The sequence below is a fragment of the Apium graveolens genome, chromosome 8 (genome assembly GCF_009905375.1).
Source record: "Apium graveolens cultivar Ventura chromosome 8, ASM990537v1, whole genome shotgun sequence".
NCBI classification, from domain to species: domain Eukaryota; kingdom Viridiplantae; phylum Streptophyta; class Magnoliopsida; order Apiales; family Apiaceae; genus Apium; species Apium graveolens.
The window spans coordinates 71,188,067-71,209,976 of record NC_133654.1 but is presented as its reverse complement, the minus strand read 5'-3'; the positions used below and the strand labels follow the sequence as shown (position 1 = coordinate 71,209,976).

At 34.6% G+C, this 21,910-nt stretch overlaps 1 protein-coding gene across 2 annotated transcripts; it reads left to right on the top strand.

The window, feature by feature from the left end:
• The first annotated feature begins 17,833 nt into the window (after positions 1-17,833).
• On the top strand, positions 17,834-21,449 carry LOC141678421 (uncharacterized). Of its 2 annotated transcripts, none has more exons than XM_074484736.1 (7): positions 17,834-17,947; positions 18,987-19,367; positions 19,601-19,677; positions 19,766-19,802; positions 20,086-20,290; positions 20,412-20,721; positions 20,995-21,449. In XM_074484736.1, exons 2-7 carry the CDS (start codon positions 19,025-19,027, stop codon positions 21,166-21,168), a joined length of 1,146 nt encoding a protein of 381 aa, XP_074340837.1. In that variant the 5' UTR covers positions 17,834-17,947; positions 18,987-19,024; the 3' UTR covers positions 21,169-21,449. The 2 variants fall into 2 exon arrangements, with proteins under 2 accessions (XP_074340837.1, XP_074340838.1); XM_074484737.1 differs by having other exon boundaries at positions 17,896-18,237.
• Positions 21,450-21,910: the final 461 nt, after the last annotated feature.

The window sequence follows — 21,910 nt, the reverse complement described above, 5'->3', positions numbered from 1 at the left end:
GTAAATCAATAAAACCCGTATTTTCGATAAACGGGAGCTTTTTATTAAACTATCCCAATTATCACTTCGTATTACCTATAACCAGGCGCTGAGACTAAGACCGCAGTACAAATTGTACTGATTTGGATAATTATCCCGAAAACCGATACCGTTTGGATCAGTTTTTATAAATAAATGTACCGTTTTATATCCGGAATGATCCAACGGGATACTAATTTTCCGTAATTATAAATAGCCTTTTTTCATATTTTATTTCGTATCAAAATCATTTGCAGATAGATAATTTTATAATTTTCAGAGAAAAACCCTAATTACATAAACTGTTCTAAGAATCAAACAGCAAAACGAAGGCGTTACCAATCTCTGTTTTCAAAGCTTGAGTAACCAAAACGAAGGATTTGAAGTGTTCTATTAGATTTTGAGCTTTGTTTCACTGCAGAATCAAAGGTTTATTTTCTGAAAATTTATTTATTTTCGAATTTATTTTATTAAAAATATGAATTTTTGTTCGGATGATTGTTTGTATGATTTGATGATTGCATGTTGTAGAGCTTGTTTTCCTGATGATTTTCATATGTCATACGTCTGATTTGGAGTTCAATAACATGCTCAAAAGTGGGTTTAATTTTCGAATTTCAAAATTAGGGTTTATAACCCGTATGAATGTTTTCAATTGAAATTTGGGGGTTTTTGATTCAGGGGTTATTAGCTGTTGATTGATAGTGGGTTGTGTTCCTTATAAAATTTGCAATCGATTGATATATAGCTCGTAGAGGATGCTTGAATCGAAGGGAGTTGTGTTTTAAAGATTTCCGATGTTCGCCGGAAACCGACGATATTTTTGGCCAATTTCCGGCCAGTACAGGGATGATTAGAATGTTTTGAATGCATGAACAAGTTCCTGGTGTTGTGTAGTGTTGATCTGGAGGTGTTGGTGGGGTGAGGACGCCGGGATCGTCTTCTCCGGCCACCTCCGATTTTCCGGCGACTGAAACTGCAAAATTGCAGTTTAGTCCCTGTATTTTTGAAGATGGTGAAGTTTAGTCCCTGTAGTTTGCAAAGTTTTCAAAAATAGGATTCCTGTTTATAAAATGTTTAAAAATTATATTTCCTATTTATTTTTATTATAAAAATTCATTTTTAATTTCTAAAAATTCTGAAAATTATTATTTTAATTCCGAAAATTATTTTTAATTCAAAAATAAATCTGAAGTAATTAGTTAATTAATTTCTGTTAATTTTTAATCGATTAATTGGTCAATTAATTTGGAAATTAATTATTTAATTGATTTAATTAATTATTCATTGATTTTAATTAATTATTTAATTAGATATAATTACTTAAAAATGATTTAAAAATTCTGAAAAATAGTTTCGAGCTTTAAAATATTATTCAAAATTATTTCCAAGGCTCGATAATTAGTATAAAATTGTTTCGGAGCCAGAATTGGCCAACCCACCCTATTTATTATTCCGAAATTGATCCAACAACCCGTTTTAATTCCGAAAAATGTTTTCAAAATCATTTTAAATATCAGAAAGCCTATTTATGACCCGAGACTTCTTTATAAATAATATATCATTGATTACGTGATGTATTATGTGTTATATGTGACTTGTTGATTGACTATCAGTCTATATATTCGGTGTTTACTTGATTATTGCATAACTTTCAATCTGTTAATCGGATTTGGGTAAAACGAAGGGTAGACAGAAATATGTGTTGAATAGAACTCTATGAGTCGATTATTGATAGATGTTTATGATATGTGAGCAGAAGAGGCAAGGCGTAGGAAAGGAAAACAGGTAGTTGAGGAGTAAGATGATTGTGATTGGAAGTGAGTGCAGAATAGTAAGCTAGTACCAGGCAAGTGTTCTGAACTTTCTCGAGATATTGTAGTACTTGATAATCCTGTGATATTGCAAGTGCTTTGAAGCACAGAAACCTAAACCCTGATTCCAGTTATTGATCTTGAGCCATGAACCTTATTCTTTCTAGACCATTGATTGTTGTATACCCAAACACGAACCTCAAGTATACGATACTACTCCACAAATACATGCAAACAAAATTCCAAACACTAAACTGAATTAATTATATACTCAAACATTGTATCTTATGCTTTGAAAGCCCAAATCTTTGAAACCCTGAAATGTTGATTCCTTTGTTATCCAATTCTTTCAATACCAGCATCCAAGCTTTTAAATTATCTTATTGATCCTTACAAGGATTGAAACCCTTTCATTGTTAAACACTCATTGTTATTAATGATTCTGATTATTGTTTATTATTGCTTATTCTGTTATTATGTTGGAATTGGATTTTTTTTATAAAATTGTGGACCAGATTCGTGGTCAGACCATATAATGGTCAAGTTAGGCCAATGTGTGCCTCTGATCCAGTAGTTAGAGTAATGTTGTGTGCCTTGCTCGGGGTTAGTGCATGACTGATCAGCAGCCTAACCTTGGTTTTTAAATTAAAAGTATAATATCCAATTCTAAATCATAATCCATTGTTCAATTGATATCATAATCATGTTCACCTGATGATCATTATTCTCAGTTTTGTCATTGTGACTTGATGAGCTAGTTAGCTCATTTGTGCGATGTTGTTTATATTCTTTCCAGCTAAAAAGGAACCAGTTGGTAACGAGGATCCCCAGTCCAGCGCGAGAGCTAGGGGTTCAGGTTGAGAAAGCTGAGCTAGTAGGCTTCTTTTGGAATAATTTAAGTCTGTAAAACTTTGTAATAAAGTTTAATACTCAGTTTGAGTTTGAATGGTTGGGATTTGAACGATATGTAATTTAAGTAGATGTGTGTCTTGTGTGCATACTTTAACCTGTTGCGATCCGTGGTAGTTGGTAAATAGGGTCACTGCATATTATTGTTATCTTTATTATTGTTATAAGCAGGTTATAAATAAGATGTGTGTGTGTGTGTGGACCCCAAACTTCTGACCCGGGTTTGGAGGGCGCCACATCCCATATCTCCTTTGCAGCCTTGCATCCAATTACCCTATTTGACATGACATTATCAACTACACTATGTAGCAAATGCCTTATCCTTGCATCCTTGGTAATAACTGAGATATCTTCAGGTGTGTATTCACCTCTCTCCTTTGGTATGGTTTTTGCTGGTTGATCAGCAACTGCAACAGAGAACTTGGTAGGCTTATATGGTCCTTCATTGATTCTGTCCAGGTATTCTGGATCTGTAGCTTCCAGAAACATAGCCATCTTTACTTTCCATATGGGATACTCAGAAGGTCTCAGTATGGGAACCCTAATAGTCTCATATCGACTGTGGGTTTGAGTTTTTTGAGTTTCTTGAGTTTTGGTGGGCTTAGTTGGGGTTTGTGTTTCTTCAGATATGATTGTTTGGATCTTTACTGTATGTGTGTTAACTGGAAAAGCTCTGATACCACTTGTTAGGTCACACAACACTATAGAAGGGGGTTAAATATAGTGTTTATACAATCAAATCGATTTCAACACAAGTATGTAACAAAGATCAAGTATATTCAAATAAAATCTGTTATAACAGAAATATTGTTCTCTCTCAGTGATGAACAGTATCGCTAAGAGCTGATAGGTTACAATGTATAATCTTCTCGATAATGATAACACATATAGTTAAAACCTAAGCTGTGTTTATATAGTACACAGTTACAAGATATCTTCTAATTGATATGAAATATAATTCTGTCACCTAAAATATATCAATTAGATATCTTCTACAAGTCTCCTAGTCCTCTAACTCTTCATGCATATCTTCTTTTATTTTAGTCCATATCTTCTACTGTAAATCAGCCGCATTCCTTATCTGAAGTCTTCCCGCACTTAAGTCCTGATATATATCTTCTGACGCCTTAAGTTCTGATATTAAGTTTTGACTTCAGTAAGTTCTGATTTCCAGTAAGTCCTGATAAGTCCTGTTATTAAGTTCTGAAAACTAAACACAAATCAGATTAGACATGACATCTCAAATATATCTAACAACTGTTTATACTTCCTATTTTATATTAAGCAAACTGTTTTCTTTCTTCAAACCATTATATAAATTTTGTTAATACAGGATAAATTGTTTTCTTACCTACTGTCAATTGTTTAATAAACTGTTAAAAAGACATCACTTGTTTTATTATCAGCAAATGGCACCCAAGAGAAAGACTAGGACTGAGACTTCTAACAGCAACTCCGAAGAACAGACCAATGATACCATGAACCAAATGTTCCATCTGATGCAACAACAGATGGTAATGATGCAACAACAGATACAACAACAGTAGCAGCAGATTCAACAGCAAATGTTACAACAACCACCTCGTTCTGAGCCCCAAACGCCACCAGCTATACCTATTGTTACTTTCAAACAGTTTCAGTCGGTTAAACCTCAAGAATTTGATGGGTCAGCTGATCCTATTAAGGCTACCACTTGGGTGAAAGAAAAAGAGAAAGCATTTGCGCTAGTGAAGACTAGAAGACTGGTTTTGCTAGTTACATGTTGAAAGGAGAAGCAAATTATTGGTGGGAATGTAAGAAGGCTTTAGAAGGTGAAGTTGTTATTGGATGGGATAGGTTTAATGAGCTGTTCTTAGAAAAACATTTTCCTCGCTACGTAAGGAATCAAATGTAGATTAAGTTTTTGGAATTGAAGCAGGGAAGTATATCCGTGACGGAGTATGAAGCCAGATTTACTGAGTTGGTTAGGTTTGTCCCAGAACAAGTTGATACTGAAGAAAAACGAGTCCAAAGGTTTTAAGAAGGATTACGACTGTGGATCCGTGGGCAAGTTGCAGTTTTTGAATTAACGATGTATACCTCCGTAGTCCAGAAAGCCTTGATTATTGAGGGAGAAAGTGAAAGATCTCAAAAGGAAAGAGGACAGGTAAGTTTCCAAGACCGCTCTAGCAGGAAGCCGGGATTTCAAGCCCGAACAAATTTGATTTTTAAAAGAAAAGGACAATGTATCCAGAAACCAGGTAATCATTTCCAAGCCCCCAGCTAGCAGGGAATTATCAGAATCCCAATACCGTACTGCAGAACTTGTGGACGGAAACATACTGGCGTCTGTATCAAAGCGGATGTGACATGTTTCAAATGCTAGCAGAAAGGGCATTATTCTAACGAATGTCCAACGGGAAAAATAGCATAAATAACTTACTTCCGGTGTGGAAAGAAATGGCATATCGCTAGGAATTACAAAGGACCAGCAATGGCAGCTAGTATTCCGAAAGTGTTGGCATTACCTCCTCCACCGCCGCCTAATCAACCCAGAGCAAGAACTTTCAACATGAAAATGAAAGAAGGAGTGCAGAGTCCTAGTGTAATTGCAGGTACGCTTTTGGTGAATTCCGTAAGTTCAAAATTATTAACTGATTCTGGAGCTACCCGTTCATTTATTTCTGAAGAATTCCTTGATAAGTTACATTGCGAAATTGAATGGTTGGGCGAGACGTTAATTATAAAATTAGCGAATGACGACCAAGTTCCAGTAGATCGAGTATGTCCTGCGTGCGATATCGAAATAGCCGGACATCATTTCTCTGGAAACTTGATTCCTTTTAAGTTAGGAGAGTTTAACGTCATTTTGGGAATGAATTGGTTAGCTTGTCATAATGCTCAGATTGATTGTGCGGACAAGAAAGTCAAATTACAAACTGCGAAAAATGTAACGGTAATATTTAAAGGCAAAAAATAGTAAAAGAAATTTCTGACAGTAATGCAGACCAAACGATTGCTTCGACAGGGATGTGAGGTGTATATATCTTACGTGTTATATATCGAGAAGGGAAGTCCAAAATAGAAGATATTCCAGTTGTGTGTAAATTTCCTGACGTCTTTCCAGACGAGCTTCCGGGGTTACCACCAGCCGAGAAATTGAATTTAAAATTGACTTAGCGCCAGGTACAGAACCAGTTTCGAAAACTCCGTATCGAATGGCACCAGTCGAAATGAAAGAATTATCAACGCAATTGCAAGATCTTCTAGACCGAGGTATCATAAGACTCAGTGTATCCCCGTGGGGTGCACCGGTATTGTTCGTGAAGAAAAAAGATGGCAGCATGCGATTATGCATTGATTATCTTGTATTTCATCAAGAGTAGTTTCAGTAAGGTCATAGTTGTCTCTTATGGTAGGAGATTTAAATCCCAATTTTTAGGAAGAGCTAAAAGGAATTTTAGATTTGAATCTTCAAGATCATATTCCTTGTCCACCAGTGACAGATCATTCAAAAGTTTGACAAACCTGTCATATAAATCAGTTAATGACTCATCAGCTTTTGAGTCAAAGTGCTCATACTTTTGAGTGAGTATAGTCCTCCTGTTCTTTTTAATTGCATCAGTTCCCTGGAATCTTATCTCCAAAGCATCCATATCTCCTTCGTAGTCTTGCATCCAATTACCCTGTTTGACATGACATTATCAATTGCACTATGCAGTAAATGCCTTACCCTTGCATCCTTGGCAATAGATGAGATATCTTCAGGTGTGTATTCACCTTTCTCCTTTGGTATGGTTTTTGCTGGTTGATCAACAACTGCAACAGAGAGCTTGGTAGGCTTATATGGCCCTTCATTATTTCTGTCAAGGTATTCTGGATCTGTAGCTTCCAGAAACATAGCCATCTCTACTTTCCATATGGGATACTCAGAAGGTCTCAGTATGGGAACCCTAATAGTCTCATATCGACTGTGGGTTTGAGTGTTTTGAGTTTCTTGAGCTTTGGTGGGCTTAGTTAGGGTTTGTGTTTCTTCAGAGATGATTGTTTGGATCTTTATTGTATGTGTGTTAACAAAAAAACTCTGATACCACTTGTTAGGTCGCACAACACTATAGAAGGGGGTTAAATATATTGTTTATACAATCAAATCGATTTCAACACAAGTATGTAACAAAGATCAAGTATATTTAAATAAACTCTGTTACAATAAAACTGTTGTTCTCTCTCAGTGATGAACAATATCACTAAGAGCTGCTAGGTTACAATGTATAATCTTCTCGATAATGATAACACATATAGTGTAAACCCTAAGCTGTGTTTATATAGTACACAGTTACAAGATATCTTCTAATTGATATGGAATATAATTTTGTCTTCTAAAATATATCAATCAGATATCTTCTACAAGTCTTCTTGTCCTCTGACTCTTCATGGATATCTTTTTTTGTTTTAGTCCAGATCTTCTCCTGGAAATCAGCCGCATTCCTTATCTGAAGTCTTCTCGCACTTAAGTCCTGATATATATCTTCTAACGCCTTAAGTTCTGATATTAAGTTCTGACTTCAGTAAATTCTGATTTCCAGTAAGTCCTGATAAGTCATGTTGTTAAGTTCTGAAAACTAAACACAAATCAGATTAGACATGACATCTCAAATATATCTAACAACTGTTTATACTTCCTGTTTTATATTAAGCAAACTGTTTTCTTTCTTCAAACCATTATCTAAATTTTGTTAATACATGATAAATTGTTTTCTTACCTGTTGTCAATTATTTAATAAACTGTTAAAAAGACATCACTTGTTTTATTATCAGCAAATGGCACCCAAGAGAAAGACTAGGACTGAGACTTCTAACAGCAACTCCGAAGAACAGACCAATGATATCATGAACCAAATGTTCCATCTGATACAACAACAGATGGTAATGATGCTGCAATAGATGCAGCAACAGCAACAGCAGATTCAACAGAAAATGTTACAACATCCACCTCGTCCTGAGCCCCAGATGCCACCAGCTATACATATTGTTACTTTCAAACAGTTTCAGTCGGTTAGACCTCCAGAATTTGATGGGTTGGCGGATCCTATTAAAGCTACCACTTTGTTGAAAGAAATAGAGAAAGCATTTGCGCTAGTGAAGGTAAGTGAAGACCAGAAGACTAGTTTTGCTAGTTACTTGTTGAAAGGAGAAGCAAATTATTGGTGGGAATCTAAGAAGGCTTTAGAAGGTGAAGATGTTATTGCATGGGATAGGTTTAAAGAGCTGTTCTTAGAAAAACATTTTCCTCGTTATGTGAGGAATCAAATGCAGATTAAGTTTTTGGAATTGAAGTAGGGAAGTATGTCCGTGATGGAGTATGAAGCCAGATTTACTGAGTTGGCTAGGTTTGTCCCAGAACAAGTTGATACTGAAGAAAAATGAGTCCAAAGGTTTCAAGAAGGATTACGACCGTGGATCCGTGGGCAAGTTGCAGTTTTTGAATTAACGACGTATACCGCCGTAGTCCAGAATGCCTTAATTATTGAGGGAGAAAGCGAAAGATCTCAAAAGGAAAGAGGACAGGTAAGTTTCCAAGACCGCTCCAGCAGGAAGCCGGGATTTCAAGCCCGAACAAATTTGATTTTTAAAAGGATAGGACAAGGTATCCAGAAACCTGGTAATCGTTTCCAAGCCCACAGCTAGCAAGGAATTGTTAGAGTCCCAGTGCCGTACTACAGAACTTGTGGACAGAAACATATTGACGTCTATATCAAAGCGGTTGTGACATGTTTCAAATGCAAGCATAAAGAGCACTATTCTAACGAATGTCGCTAGGAAAATAGAAGAAATTACTTGCTTCCAGTGTGGAAAAAAGGGCATATCGCTATGAATTGCAAAGGACCAGCAATGGCAGCTAGTATTCCAAAAGTGTTAACATTACCTCCTCCACCGCCGCCTAATCAACCCAGAGCAAGAACTTTCAACATGAAAATGAAAGAAGCAGTGCAGAGTCCTAGTGTAATTGCAGGTACGCTTTTGGTGAATTTCGTAAGTTCAAAAGTATTAATTGATTCTGGAGCTACCCGTTCATTTATTTCTGAAGAATTCCTTGATAAGTTACATTACGAAATTGAATGGTTGGGCGAGATGTTAATTATAAAATTAGCGAATGACGACCAAGTTCCAGTAGATCGAGTATGTCCTGCGTTCGATATCGAAATAGTTGGACATCATTTCTCCGGAAACTTGATTCCTTTTAAGTTAGGAGAGTTTAACGTTATTTTGGGAATGGATTGGTTAGCTTGTCATAATGCTCAGATCGATTGCGCGAACAAGAAATTCAAAATACGAACTGCGGAAAATGTAACGGTAATATTTAAAGGCAAAAAATAGTGAAAGAGATTTCTGACAATAATGCAGACCAAATGATTGCTTCGACAGGGATGTGAGGTGTATATGGCTTACGTGTTAGATACCTAGAAGGGAAGTCCCAAAATAGAAGATATTCCAGTTGTGTGTGAATTTCCTGACGTCTTTCCAGACGAATTTTCGGGGTTACCACCAGACCGAGAAATTGAATTTATGATTGACTTAACGCCAGGTACAGAACCAGTTTTGAAAGCTCTGTATTGAATGACACCAGTCGAAATGAAAGAATTATCAATGCAATTGCAAGATCTTCTAGACCGAGGCATCATAAGACCTAGTGTATCCCCGTGGGGTGCACCGGTATTGTTCGTGAAGAAGAAAGATGGCAGCATGCGATTATGCATTGATTATCGGGAATTGAATAAGCTCACTATCAAGAATAAGTATCCGTTACTGAGAATCGATGATTTGTTCGACCAGTTGAAAGGAGCCGCATGGTTTTCGAAGATAGAATTGCGATCGGGCTATCATCAATTAAAAATTAAAGCTGAAGATATCCCTAAGACTACATTCCGTACTAGATATGGACATTATGAGTTTCTTGTAATGGCATTTGGTTTGACCAACGCGCCAGCAGCATTCATGGATCTGATGAACAGGGTATTTAAGAGGTACTTGGATAAATTCGTGATTGTATTTATTGATGACATCTTGATTTTCTCAAAGACGGAGGAAGAGCATGTTGAGCACTTAAGGATTGCTTTGGAAATTCTGAGAAAAGAGCAACTGTACGCGAAATTCTCAAAATATGAATTCTGGTTGAAGGAAGTACAATTAATAGGGCACATCATCAGTAGAGAAGGCATTCAAGTCGATCCAGCGAAGATTGAAGCTGTGTTAAGTTGGGAAAGGCCGAAGACGCCGATAGACGTTCGAAGTTTCTTGGAATTGGCAGGATATTATAGAAGATTTGTCAAAGATTTTGCAAAAATAGCAACGCCACTAACCAAGTTAACTCGAAAAAGTGAAAAGTTCGTATGGGATGACAAATATGAAGAAAGTTTCCAAGAGTTGAAGAATCGATTAGTAACCGCACCGGTACTCGTATTTCCAGACGAGCATGGAAATTTTGTCATTTACAGCGATGCTTCATACCGCGGATTAGGATGTGTACTGATGCAACACGGTAACGTCATTACATATGCTTCGAGATAGCTAAAACCTCATGAACAGAAATATCTTACGCATGATCTGGAATTAGCAGCGATCGTATTTGCGTTGAAACTTTGGAGACACTATCTCTACGGTGAAAAATATGAAATCTATACGGATCATAAAAGTCTGAAGTACATCTTTACGTAGAAGGAACTGAACATGAGACAACGCCGATGGCTAGAATTGATTAAAGATTAAGATGTTAGGATCATTTATCATCCAGGGAAAACAAATATTATGGCAGATGCGCTGAGCCGGAAAGAAAGATTGAATCTGTTAACTTCATGTGAAGAATTAGCCAAGGAATTTGACAAGTTGGAAATCAAAGTTCGTGTTCCCAATGAATCTCCTGAAGCTATCTACGCTATGATTTTTCAACTGGAATTACTAGAAAAGATTCGACGCTGTCAAAAAGAAGTGATGAGTCAAGATGACGACTTAACCGGAGAAGAAATTACCACCCAGAAGGATAACGAAGGAATCTTACGCTTTGCATCAAGAATCTGGATCCCTAATGTGACCGAGCTAAAAGAAGAAATATTACGAGATGCGCATAATTTAAAGTATTCCATACACCTAGGAAGTACAAAAATGTACCGCGATCTAAAAGAAAACTTTTGGTGGCTAAATATGAAGAAGGAGATAGCATAATGGGTAAGTAAATGCTACACATGCCAGCGCGAGTTAAAGCGGAACATCAACGTCCGAGTGGATTATTGCAACCCTTGGATATTCCAGAATGGAAATGGGAACATATAGCGATGGATTTTGTGGTAGGACTACCAAGGACTAAAGCAAATCATGATGCGATATGGGTAATCATTGACAGACTAACAAAGTCGGCACATTTTCTACCGATAAATGAAAGATTTTCTCTCAACAAGCTAGTGCACTTGTATCTCAAAGAAATTGTGATGCGACATGGAGTTCCAATATCTATCGTGTCTGATCGAGATCCATGTTTCAACTCAAGATTTTGGAGACAATTTCAAGAATGCCTTGGAACTAAATTAAACATGAGTACCACTTATCATCCGCAAACCGATGGGCAGAGTGAAAGGACTATCCAAACAATTGAAGACATGCTACGAGTTTGTGCGATTGATTTCGAAGGCAGTTGGGATGAGCATCTACCTTTAGTTGAATTTTCTTACAACAACAGCTATCATGCAAGCATTGGAATGCAACCGTACGAAGCGTTATGTGGAAGAAAATGCAGATCACCAGTATATTGGGATGAAGTTGGAGAACGCAAGGTTTTGGGCCCAGAATTAATTCAACAGACTAAAGAAAAGATAGAACTTATTCGAAAGAGGTTGGATGCAGCACAAAATAAACAACGCAAATATGCAGATCAAGCTAGGAAGGATATGGACTACCAGGAAGGAGAACACGTATTACTCAAAATATCGCCATGGAAAGGATTAACCAGATTTGGCAACAAGGGTAAATTGAAACTACGATACGTCGGACCATTTGAAATTCTGAAGAAAGTGGGAAAAGTTGCGTACGAATTAGCTTTACCGCCTCATATGCGACATATTCATAATGTGTTTCACGTGTCGATGCTTAAAGGATATAATCCTGATTCTAGGCATGTAATAGAGTATGAACCGGTAAATATTCAACCTGATTTGTCTTTTGTAGAACAACCGGTAAGAATTTTAGATAGGCAAGAGAGAGGGTTGAGAAATAAATATGTATTTTTAGTGCGAGTATTGTGGAGAAACCCTATGGTTGAAGAATCAACCTGGGAACTTGAGAGTGAAATATTAGAGAAATATCTTCATTTGTTTTCGTAGCGAGATTCTGAGGACAGAATCCTGTTAAGGGGGAAGGATGTAACGTCTGGGAAATTTACGTCTGTATTATATCATATTTATAGTAAATTATGTGTGTTAATGTGTCATTTATGTGTAATTAACTTTCAAACCTTAGTTGCTATGTGTTTCGTGCATTCTGTGTCATCACGGTATTTTTAAGATATTTTTCAGATACTTTATTTTTGCATGTATAGCTTTCATTTCAAAAGTTATATGACCCGAATCATGATTTTTAAAGCAGGTATTTCAAATAAAACAATGGGCCATATTTTTCATCAAACGGCTTTTACCAACGCACTATTCTGAACATCTAGGTATTTTACAAATTTTCTCGTTTCGCGAAAAACGACTTTTCCGGACCCCATTGGGTGTTAAAAACCCCAAAAAAATCACATTTTTATTTTTATAAAATTATAGGACTTTCACTTATACCATTTCTTTGTATTTTTGCATTATTCACAATTTTTGAGAAATTTTGACATATATATTTTATATATAAAATATTTATAAATTAAATTTTAATACTCAAAAATTATAAAATTTGGGGCTTATTACTTTTAAAAGATGTAGAATTAGGGCTTTAATTTTAATTAGCAGTATTAATTTTACTACTATAAATAGCGTAATAATTATTTAATTATAATTAATTAATCATTAAAAACTACAAAAATCAGAAAATTCTCTACAGCCGGGTCGGGTAGAACAAATTCGGGTCGAGGATTCAATCGTTGATTTTGATCTGATTTCTGTACCAAATCAAGCAGTTCGAGTATCCAAATCGAAGGTTTTCATCTGTTCTTTCTGTTTCTAGCATCAATTTCATGTTTTAATTCGTAGTTTTTTATTTTTGATTTCTAGGGTTTATGTTCGAATTAGGGCTTTTTGATTCTAGGGTTATTATGATGTTTTGATGATTGATATAGCATCCTGATGTTATTTGCAATCGATTCATAGTGTTTAATTGAATAAACGATACATGGATAGCAAAGTTCGATTATCAGGGTTTATACTCAATTTTCAAAACATAGCTTTGTGACTTCTGTGAATATTTAGTTCTTATGATGTTAGGGCTTTGATTGTACATGTTATTAGCTTTAATTTACACTATAAAGCATCGAGTTTCATGTACAGATGAGTGATTTCGTATTTTTGGCCGGTGTTGATGTCGGTTTGATCGAAGATTGTTATTCAGGGATGTTTTTGGTTGATTTTGGCCTGAAATAGATTGGTGAAGTGATTTGCAGTGATTTGGGACCAAAAACGATTCCAAACGATATGTTTTTGACCCCAAATCAGACTCGTCGAAGTCCGGTGAAGTCGCCGGCTAGGGGTGAGCAACAGGTCAGAACCGGACCGAATCAAACCGGACCCGAAAGAACCGAGAACCGAAATAGGAATATATCAAGAACCGAACCGGACTCGTTTATATTGAAGAATTGAACCGGAACCGAACCGTAAATTTCGGTTCGGTTCGGTTCTGAATAGAAACAACCGAATTTATATTTTAATTCATATTTATTTATTTTGCATATTATTTTATATTCTAACTTTTTAAATTTTGACTAATTTTGATTATTTATTAAGGGTAACTTAGTAAAAGAAGATTTTAATTAGTGATGGATCATTTTCAATTCGATTACTTTCTAATATTTATAAAAATATTCAAAACTCCATATATATATTTAAAGAAACTAGTAATACAATAAAAATCATATTTTTATTAAAATTTATTATAATATTATAAATAAGAAAATATAAAATGTAATATATATACATATACATATATATAGTATTTATTCATTTATATACGGTTCGGTTCTTACGGTTCTAGTATGTTAAGAACCGAACCGGACCGAGAACCGAAATTTTAGAAAAACAAGAACCGAACCGGACCCAAATTAGTTAAGAACCGAACCGGTACCACAATTTTTGATCGGTTGGGTTCGATTCTCGGTTCTGAACCGGAAAATGCTCACTCCTATCGCCGGATTCTTGGTTTCAACCCAGATTCTAGTGGTGTTATTCACTGACCCGGATTGTGACCCGGTTGACCTGTTTGGTTAACCCGGTTTTAATCCAAAATTGTTTGAGTTTGGTTTCTGACATGTGTTTCTGAAATTTGATTTTTATTTTTATATTTATTAATTATAAAAATCAGTTTTATTTATTTTATAAAATAATTAATTAAATATTTAATTAATTGACTTATATTATAAATATTTCTGAATTATTTTCTAAAAATCAGTTTCAATTATTTTCTTAATTAATTATTATTTATTTATTATTTATTAATTATTGAAAAATGATAATTATTTTGATAATTAATCAAATAATTTTCAATAAATCATAATAAATTCATTTTAATTCCAAAAATTATAGAAAAATCATTTTTAGTTCTGATTTTTCTTAAATAATTATTTAAAAATTATTTTAGAGTTTAAAAATTTGTAATAATTATTTATATTGAATAATAAATTGAATTATCTTTGTTTAATTAATATTAAATAGACCGTAAGTCCGATTCGAGCGAAACGAAAACCCTTTGACTCAGAAAAATGAAATAATTTCATTAAAAATAATATTAAAACTTAATTTCTTCTATAAATTAGTTGAACTTGTTATTTATTTGATTATAAGCCGAATTGCGTGCCAATGCGAGTCCGATAAATTCTAAAAATAGGGAACGATTTAGATAATGATCAGTTAAGCGATGAGCGAGTCGATTTTGATACTAGAAATTATTTTAACTATAACCATGATTATGTGACTTATGTGCTTATATGTATTATGTGGTTAATCGAGTCTTACTTGCTAATATATAATATACGAGTCAATCATAAGCGCATGGGTAGACAATAGGAACGATGTGAAGTCGGTTCAAGATACAATTAAAGTACGAAATGACTAAACCAATCTATTTCTCTAACAGAAGCTAAGCCAGCAAGGCAGGTTGAGCCAGTAATAGACGAAGGTGATTTAATTGAAGTGAGTCGCGCAGAAGGCAAGTTTTCCCCTATTCTAATTTCAGAATAGTGATATTTCTTCAGATTCTTATCACGCTTGCACTCTTTTGATTCTTGTTCATAAACACTGATACACACTTGTTATTCTCTTGTTCATATTTCATTTCGATTCTTGATTTCTCCTTTTTATTTGAATTCCTTATTCATATTTTAAATTGTTACTCACATATATTGATATATTCTGGTGATTAGAATATATCAAATCATACCGATTGTTCCGGTTGCTACTCCATGGACTAGACAGTGCCTGGGTGCCCGACTGGATCTATATAGTGGGATATAGATCTGCATTGTATCCTGGCTGATCATCAGGGTATAGATGCGAACTTGTGTCCAGTTTAGTTCATTTGTACTCGCCAACAGTGGCCTTCTTTCTATTCTCGCGGGGTTATATCTTTGCAGATATACCCAGATTATCGATTCATTTCAACTGATTTAACACTGTTTATATTTTGCAGACTTGTTGAGCAAATTTTGGCTCACCCCCTTTTGTTGTTATTCACCTTATTGTTTTCAGTTAAGAAGGAATATGAAACCCATCAGGACTCGAGTAGTAAAGAAGCGGGTCAAGCCTCGGGATCCTCTCATACCCAATGTGTTGATCCCAATTCAGGTGGAAAGCTTTGAGTTTCCCAAACAGGTGGAGTGTAAATAGTTGGTGTGTGTGTCTGAATAAAAGTTGAAATTAGTTTAAAACTGGTTAGACAATGGTTTGTAATAAAGAGAGTTTGTAAGGTTTTGAATTTGGTTTGTAATAAAGTAGTTAGTGTTTCTTATTTTCATACTTCAACCTAAAAAGATCCTGGTTAGTATTAAAGGGGTTTAGATACATTTCTTTATTATTTTTTAATCAGATTGTACAAGTTTGGTGATTAGCTAGTAACCACCAGACTTATACCCCGGGTCTGGAGGGCATTACAGTTTAGGTAGGAAGACTTGATTTATGGATTTTCCAAAATAATAGAAATGGTTTCATGCATATGTTAACATATATAATGATATTATATTATTGTATAGTTTCACTATTATAATAGTTTCCTTATTGGGATATGTTCTTTTATTAAATTTCGTTGTTGGCTCTATAAGCCACTCTTATATTGTAATCGAGAACAAGTCATATTATAATACAACTATACTTTTCTTTATCCTCTCTATACTTTATCACAAAACCTAACTCCATAATCAACCCAATACAAATTCCAAATAACCCAATCCAAGTCAACCAACTGTTCCAATCCTCAACCAAATAAAACTATATCCCAATTCAAATTGTATCCAAATCTAATCAAATCCCGCGAAGGACCAGTGTGCCTAGAGCACCAGATAAACTAAACCAATGTGCATATAACACCAAATAAACTAAAACAATCCCCGCGAAAAGCCAATGTCCGTAGAGCGACAAATAAACTAATTACCAGTCCCCGCGAAGGGACATTGTGCGTAGAGCACCAAATACACTAAATCAGTCCCTCGTAGGGCCAATGTGCCTAGAGCACCAAATATACTAAACTAATGTGCCTGGAGCACCAAATAACATACACCAATCCCACGAATGGCCAATGTGTCTAGAGTACCAAATAAATTAAAATAGAAGGCGGAGAAGTATACAGATGTGCCTAAAGTTACCCCCATCATCAACATGAGAAAAAGAAAGGAAGATTGAGAGGGAAGGAAAGAAAGAAAAAATATCATCAAGGAGCCAATATTATCAAAGCGAGACCGAGAGTGTGTATTAGAGTCTCAATCAAAACCAACAGAAAAATTATATGAGAGTTTCAATCAAAATCAGCAGAAAAGTTGTATGAGTGTCCCAACCAAAACTAGCAGAAAAAAAATTTCAACCAAAATCAAGTACTCGCGAGAAATCCAACCAAACCGAAGAAAAATATAATAGTCATGATTAAAATTCAAAATCATCCAAGAAAAAGAAAAAAAAAATAACCGATTTGAATAAGAAGAAACAATAATTATAACACATGTTTTAAACCCCACATGTGGAAGCCAACCCGATATAACTCATCATCGACCTATCCCGGATCGAGCGATAGCTCTGATACACTCCGTATAAAACCTGAAGATTGTAGAGGAAAGCCCCAACTGGATCTTATATTCTTTAACACTCCCCGCAATCGTACGAAGACCCCAACATGATCTTATACTATTTAACACTCCCCCTCAATTGTACGATACTTTTTGATATAATTGACAACGACAAATACAAATACCAACAACAAATATTTAAATTAAATAAATGGGGTGGGAGAACTCGAACCCTAATTCCTTCCTAAATTATAACAGGTTATCTGTAAGGGCAGTGAATGTGATCATAATTTCTAAAATTTAGCCAGAAAATAATAATTTTTTCAAACAGAAAAGAAGGATTCAGTATACAAAAGGTCTTGGTTTAGGTAGGAAGACTTGATTTATGGATTCTCCAAAATAATAGAAATGGTCCCATGCATATATACATTTCTTGTAACTTAGCCTCAAAAGAATTTTCTTCATATCAAAGTTCACACGAGAAGAAGAAATTATTTTACATGGACAACTGTAAAAAAAAAAGCTTAGTCTGTGATTAGAAAAGAAAAGAGATAAAAAGATAAAAGGCTTCTCTCCAAGAGCTCACGTGATTCTCTCCATAATTCAACATTTTGCATATATAATACACACAAATATATTATACAAGTGGGGGCTCCAACTTGGTTTTAAACTCTGGTCATTCAATAATCCCAAAGGCTTATAACTAATGTCACCCTGCTTTTATTCTGCAGTATAATAAATCAAAGCCTTCCCCACAACTAGGGAGAAAAAGGTACCACCTTCAATACCATCTCTTTTACCGGTTTTCATAAAGTTTATCATATTTGTGTGTGTGTTAGACAAGTAAATGATTATACGATAATTTTCTTGAAAAGGGGTACAGAATTGTCTGTTTTAACTCTTTTGATGTATCTATATGGAGAGTGGAAGTGTCATGAAACATAATCTACCAGTTTGGCAGTTCCTTTGGAAGTTTGCTGTTTAAAGCTTACAGAAAACATTAACTTGATTGTGCTTGTTTTGACAAAAGTGATGAAAAAGTGATTTTATGTCCAGATCCAGGTACTTTATAATGAGTTAGTTTTTAAATATATGATCTTGCCACTTTTTCTTCTTTTAATCTCCAACCTACCAGGTTTTCATTCTCTGTTCTATCGTTTTCTTGTCTGGAATTTCATACTTACTTGGTCCCAGAAAACATGATACGTACTAACGTTAAAATCATGCATGTATATATGCTTATGTTTATATGGAAACTACCTTTGATGTTTTCTTGAATCATATATTTAACCTTCCAACTTCTGATGCAATTTTCATTCATCTCTTTGTAAAATTGTTATGGAAGTATATAATGGTTCTTATGATTATCTGAAAATCATTCAATCATTGGTCTCTTTAATACAAACTCTTCATCCAAAATAATTACTTGAAAAAACATACAATTATTGATTCTTTTTCTTACATCTTGAAAGTATGATCAATATGACTTTCTTTACCTACCACCATTATTTTACTGTGTAAGCACTGACATTTATGTTGTCTTCTTTGTTAGATTCTGCTTTTATAATGAAAATACAATTATGATTTTTTGGTGTCAGAGAGCTAACTGGAGATCGTAAAAATTCTTGGGATGGGTTATGTTTGTGTCATTCATGGTCAAATATTCCTGTTCGTTAATTTCGACTAATGCAAATGTTTACATAATAATAATTGATTTCGTTTGAACTTGTAAACCAAAATGAAAACCATTTATAGATTGTAAGCTGTAAACTATAAACGACTAACATTATTTTTACAACTATAACTTATAGATTGAATTACCAGTATTTGAAGAAAATAACTGGGAAGAATGATGAGTACCACAATCAGTGAAGTAGATGTTCAGTCTGATGGCTGTGAAGAACAACCGGAGAACACATCATCTGAATCTTCGAATAATAATTCATCTTTCGACTTAAATGAGGTAGCCAACAGCGTAGTCGATGATAAATGTGACAATGATGTTCCTCAGCTGGGAGGCGAATATATTGATAGACAATTAGGGGAGTCAGAAAATCATGAATGTAGAAATGGAAATGAAAAAAAGGGTACAGTTCGGCGATATGTTCGATCTAAATTGCCAAGGCTTCGGTGGACTCCTGAACTTCATCGTTCTTTTGTTCATGCTATAGAAAGGCTTGGTGGACAAGAGAGTAAGTTTTACCCTATATGTTTGTTAGCCATTTTTTTTATAAAAGAAAACTCATAATTAGGAAAAGGCTTTGTGTTATAAAAAATTCTCCAACTTAATTAGTTAGCTCTAAGAAAACACAAATTCAGAAACTTGTTTGTTGAATCAGATTACAACAATTGTACTCGAAATATTTTTATTCGCTATGTCAATGTTTATACAATTCTGTTCATCTGATAAATTTAATTTGTGCAGGAGCAACTCCAAAATTAGTTCTTCAAATAATGAATGTTAGAGGCTTAAACATCGCACATGTAAAAAGTCATTTGCAGGTAAAGCCTAGCTACACATTATTTGCATATATGGTTTCATAGGTTAAACTTGGATTTCTAATTCCTCTTATTTGGATTTGTACATCAGATGTTTAGGAGTAAGAAACTTGATGACTTTGGACAAGGTAAAAATGGTTAGCAATTAGCTTTCTATAATTGAAGCCTCTTTATTTCTCTTTAATTTTAAGCATAGTAATTCTTTTTTTAAACACTTGGTCATTTAACTATACGTAGACCTCAATGACTGCAGTACGTAGGTCGCGAAGATCACAGAGTCCTGATTTGAATTATGCTCATAATCTAAAACATAAGATGTTCTAGTTAAGCAACAATACGAATGCATTTGAATAACTTTATTATATGTCGAGTTCTTGCATGAAATTGATAAATTGATTTGCTTTCTTCTAGTTCTAAGTGGACAAACAAGTAAAACAGTCGGAGGAAGCTATTGTGTTCCAAATGCTTACTATCAAAGGTCAAGTTCACTACATCACTTCAGAATTAAAAACGGTGGCAATCTTGAAACAAAGAATTCCGACAATTATAGACGTCTTCAAAGTCTACTAAAGCATCACTCTCAATCTGCAAGTGATATCATGTCTCACTCTTTAAGGTGACTGCCACCCTTATGTGCACACAAGCATATATATATATATATATATATATATATATATTAGAATATGAATAGTATGTTAGTGAGATTATCATGAAGCTAACCATCTCTATTTTCACAGAAATCAATTATATTCATACAGCCACCATGCAGGAATAAACTCAAGGTACCCAACAAACATAGATCTTGAATCAGATGTCAAGCACTTGAGCAAGTCATTTCTGTGCCAGTCATTTCAAGAAAAACAAAATACATTAGCCAGATATATCGAAATCAACAGCAACAAATGGTCATCTAGTCATTTTAAAGATGGTCATAAAAGGGTTGATGCCACTATGAAATCAACCGCTCAATCACCTCCCAGGGAATGTACTTTGCAATATCCAGGATTTAGTAAACAGAGGGTGTTTGAGTTTCAGTCTCGACTCAAGGTAACATTGAACCTGGACTGACTCTTGTTTTTACATAATTTTATTTAATATTGCATAAAGATGTCACTCAACTTAGGTTCCTAAGACATAGTTTAGGGTGGACATATACTTAATAATATAAATCAGGGTTATCAATATATATTCATGCATTTGCGCCATTGGCACAAGGTTACTAATTGGGGAAAATCTGTCACTTGCCCAAATTTGTGGTGAAGCACAGTTTTCCGACATCCGATATCAACTACTAACTTAATGTCTTTGAATTGGCAACAGAGTCATGAGAATTTGATGAAGCCCACAGAGCCATCGCCTGATTTGCAGCTCAAACTAAGCCAAAACCTAGGAATTGAAAATCAGGCCTTCCATTTAAAAGAAGTTCCAGAGATCAACACCACGCTTTCTCTTTCCTTGTCGCCCTATTCTTCTAGGCAAACAAGAACAACCTAGGAAAGACAACAAATATACATAGCACAAACATTTTGCAAGTGGCAAAGGTAATTCTGGATACAGTACAAAGAAGGCAATAGGTTAGTAAGAGCTCCATGTGTGGCGCATAGTGGTATAAACGGTATGATATCGTGGTTGCATTTCCTGAAACAAACACCGTTAAACTGTTATTGTGCATTCCTAATATATTAATATTAGTATTAGGGTATTAATTCAGTTCAAAAATATCTTATACGAAATTATTTGAGCGGCTCCCAAGGGGAAATTTCCCGGGCTTGTTTGGAAATCCAAGAAATGGGGCCATTTGTACTTCAATAAGAATTTATTTCTAAATAAAATTAACAATAAAAAGGTGTCGTACATACTAAATATACAAAATACTATACATCTGTTTTCGAAAAACTTTATTTCTCGAATATATTGTAACAAAATTATCAATAACATTTTCGACTTCAAGTTCTCATAAATATCACTTTCAATATTCCATCAAGATAAATTCATACATTTTTTTCAAAATAAAATTTCAATACATATAGAGGTAAAGAGGTATAAATTTGAAGGATCTACGTTATGCTTGTGCTACAGACGTAAAGAGGAACGCTCACCTATCGAGAAGGCGAGATAAGAAATTTAAATATAAAAAGAAGTAAAAGAACTAACTCGGAAGGGTTAAGTGAAATGTATAAGTAGAGGCAAAAGGTATTTTTTTTTTGACAAATTAATTTAAAGCAAATTTCATTAA